The following is a 2,346-nucleotide window of genomic DNA, read 5'->3' as shown; positions in this document are numbered from 1 at the left end:
CTTTTTAAATAGACTTGCCAGGGAAAGGGGTGAGAGAGTCTTTGCAGAGCCCCAACGCAGCGCTTGTAAAAGGTGCTGTTAGACATGGTGTCAGGGATAAAGGTGTGCTTGAAAATCACACTCTGGGCACGGCAGAGGCTTCCCCTAGCCAGGAGGAGAGAGGATGCTCCCCCCAGCATGGGGGATTTTTTTTGTCCAGTTTGGGGCACTGGAAAGTGAAGCAGCAGTGGTTGGACCCCATCTCAATGCCACGCTAACCCTACGCAGGAGCACATCCCGCCACACCGCCCCTGCCTGCTCCAGGGAGCCGGGCTGGGGCCAAAATCCGCATCCGGCGGCAGCGCCGGGCAGCTCAGCGAGCCCTGGGGGCTATCCAAATCCCCATATGGAAGCGTGAAGGTTCTTACTATAAAGCACATCAAACACTTCCTCTACCATCTTCCTGAGGAGATACACGTCTGATCCCTGGTCCGGGGAGACCCTGAGCATGCTTCGCCCACACTCCTTCGCCTTCTTCTGCACCTCCGCGTCCTGCTCCTTCCTCTGCTGGACTCCTGTGGGGTGGGGAGAAGAGAAAACAGGAGACGTCGCGGTGAGGAGGGTGTTCACAGGCAACGTCACACACATTTTCGAGTGGCTGCGAAGAGACTGAACCCACCGGCTGGGTTACACCAACTTCAGCCAAGGCTGAACATATCCCTGCCCATCACACCCCAGGCAAGACATGGTCCCATGGGCACCGGACCCCTCACCACCCCCACAAAGTCGCCAAAATCCTCTGGCTGGTGCCCTGGGTCTCCCACCCACCCCAGCTCCCCGGCTTGGATAGCGCCATGGACCCACCAGCCCCCGCCGCACAGGGTTAAGGTGCTGGCATGGGCAGCAGTGTGGGCGGTGCAGCCAGGAGTGGGATCCGTCATTCTGTGCGTGTCCCCCCCCTTCCTGGTTTTACCCACTCAGCCGCACTGAAACTGTTGTGATTAATTGGGCAGCGCATTGCTTTTCTCTGCTTTCAATCTGCTTAGCCTTCAATCTCTCTGGAAAAGAAAATCCGCCTTTCTTGGAGGCTTTTTTACCCTTCAGCATCACGTTGCTCGGTAATACCAGTTATTTCCTGCTAATTTCCCCCATTAAACCTCAAATAAAGCATATCTTCGGCAACGACTTCCCTGCATCTCGAAACGCACAGAAAATTAAACACTACGAGTACATTACTGCCGTCCTACCCAAAGCCATTCACAAATGATTTGTGGTGGCGAAGGACTAATTCCTTCATCATCCTCGACAGGCTCCTGCCCGTCATGGGCCATGGATGCTGCCTGGGCGCTCAAAGAGGATCTCATGGAACCCTCCCATGGGAAAAGCCTGCACGGGGACATCACTGGGATGAGGACAAGAGCCACGTGGGGTACCCCAGGATGAGACATAAGAAAGGGGACAGCCAGCCAGCACTGCGCAGCCCCTGGGAAGCTCTGCATGCTGACCATGGCATGGGAAAATGGATCCTCAGAAACTTTTTTTTTGGGGGTGTTTTACCAAGGTGGTGAAATGCATCTGCATCCACACCCTCCTCAGACCAGCTCTCGCTCCCAGCCAGGCGCTAATGCTCCTCCAGTGACCTTAATCCTGACCACTGCCAAGGGCCCAAGAAAGGCGGAGCCCCAGGTTCAGATAAAGGAGGGCGTTCAGACGAGATCTGCGCACCCATAGAGATAAGAGGCTTCTTACATCTCCCAGCGATGTCTGCTTTAGATTATTTCAGATCCTTTCTAAGGGGGCAGCTGGACCATAAATCAGAGGCACTTCCAGGGATGCTTTCCACTGCGTGCCAGTTGTAAGAGCTTTATGGAGCGGGGTTGAGCCTGGGCCATTTATAATTCAAGACAGAGTTATCACGTTTCACCCTGTCTCCAGCATCAGCCACTTTGCCCGAACCCCAGCATCAAGATTTTGTGCTTTCAACCAGACGTGACCATTGCATTTTTGACAAAAGGTGTAAATGAAACCAAAGGAGAGGGGAACCAGCATCTAACGTCGGGCACCTTGCCCCGGCACGGCAGTAGGTCATCCACCAGGATAGATGTATATATTTTATTTTCTTTTTTTTTTTCTTTTTTTTTTTTTTAAGTGAGATTTGCAGATGGTCATCAATACTGTGAGCTCCAGGGAGAGACAGTTGGCATTTAATATATAAGAGGGAGCTCCTCCCGTTGGCCACCCTGCTGCCGTTCAGCGCTCGGGTGCCTCCTTGCCTCTTGTGGGTGGTGGGAAGGGAAGGCAGAGTCACCCATGAACACAGGAAACATCTCTGAAACACCTCCTGTCCTTCAAAACATAACACACCAA

The 2,346-nt window shown here is 53.5% G+C and overlaps 1 protein-coding gene across 1 annotated transcript in view; it reads right to left on the bottom strand.

Moving 5' to 3' along the window:
* GTF2IRD1 (GTF2I repeat domain containing 1) overlaps positions 1 to 2,346 on the bottom strand; it is a 45,022-nt gene that overhangs the window by 40,079 nt on the left and 2,597 nt on the right. The window contains exon 3 of the mRNA XM_010075058.1: positions 408 to 554. Coding sequence (XP_010073360.1) covers positions 408 to 554 — 147 coding nt within the window. The remainder of the gene's footprint in view (positions 1 to 407; positions 555 to 2,346) is intronic.

The sequence above is a fragment of the Pterocles gutturalis genome, unplaced genomic scaffold (genome assembly GCF_000699245.1).
Source record: "Pterocles gutturalis isolate BGI_N339 unplaced genomic scaffold, ASM69924v1 scaffold2037, whole genome shotgun sequence".
Taxonomy (NCBI): Eukaryota; Metazoa; Chordata; class Aves; order Pterocliformes; family Pteroclidae; genus Pterocles; species Pterocles gutturalis.
This window is presented reverse-complemented; position numbering and strand designations above follow the sequence as displayed.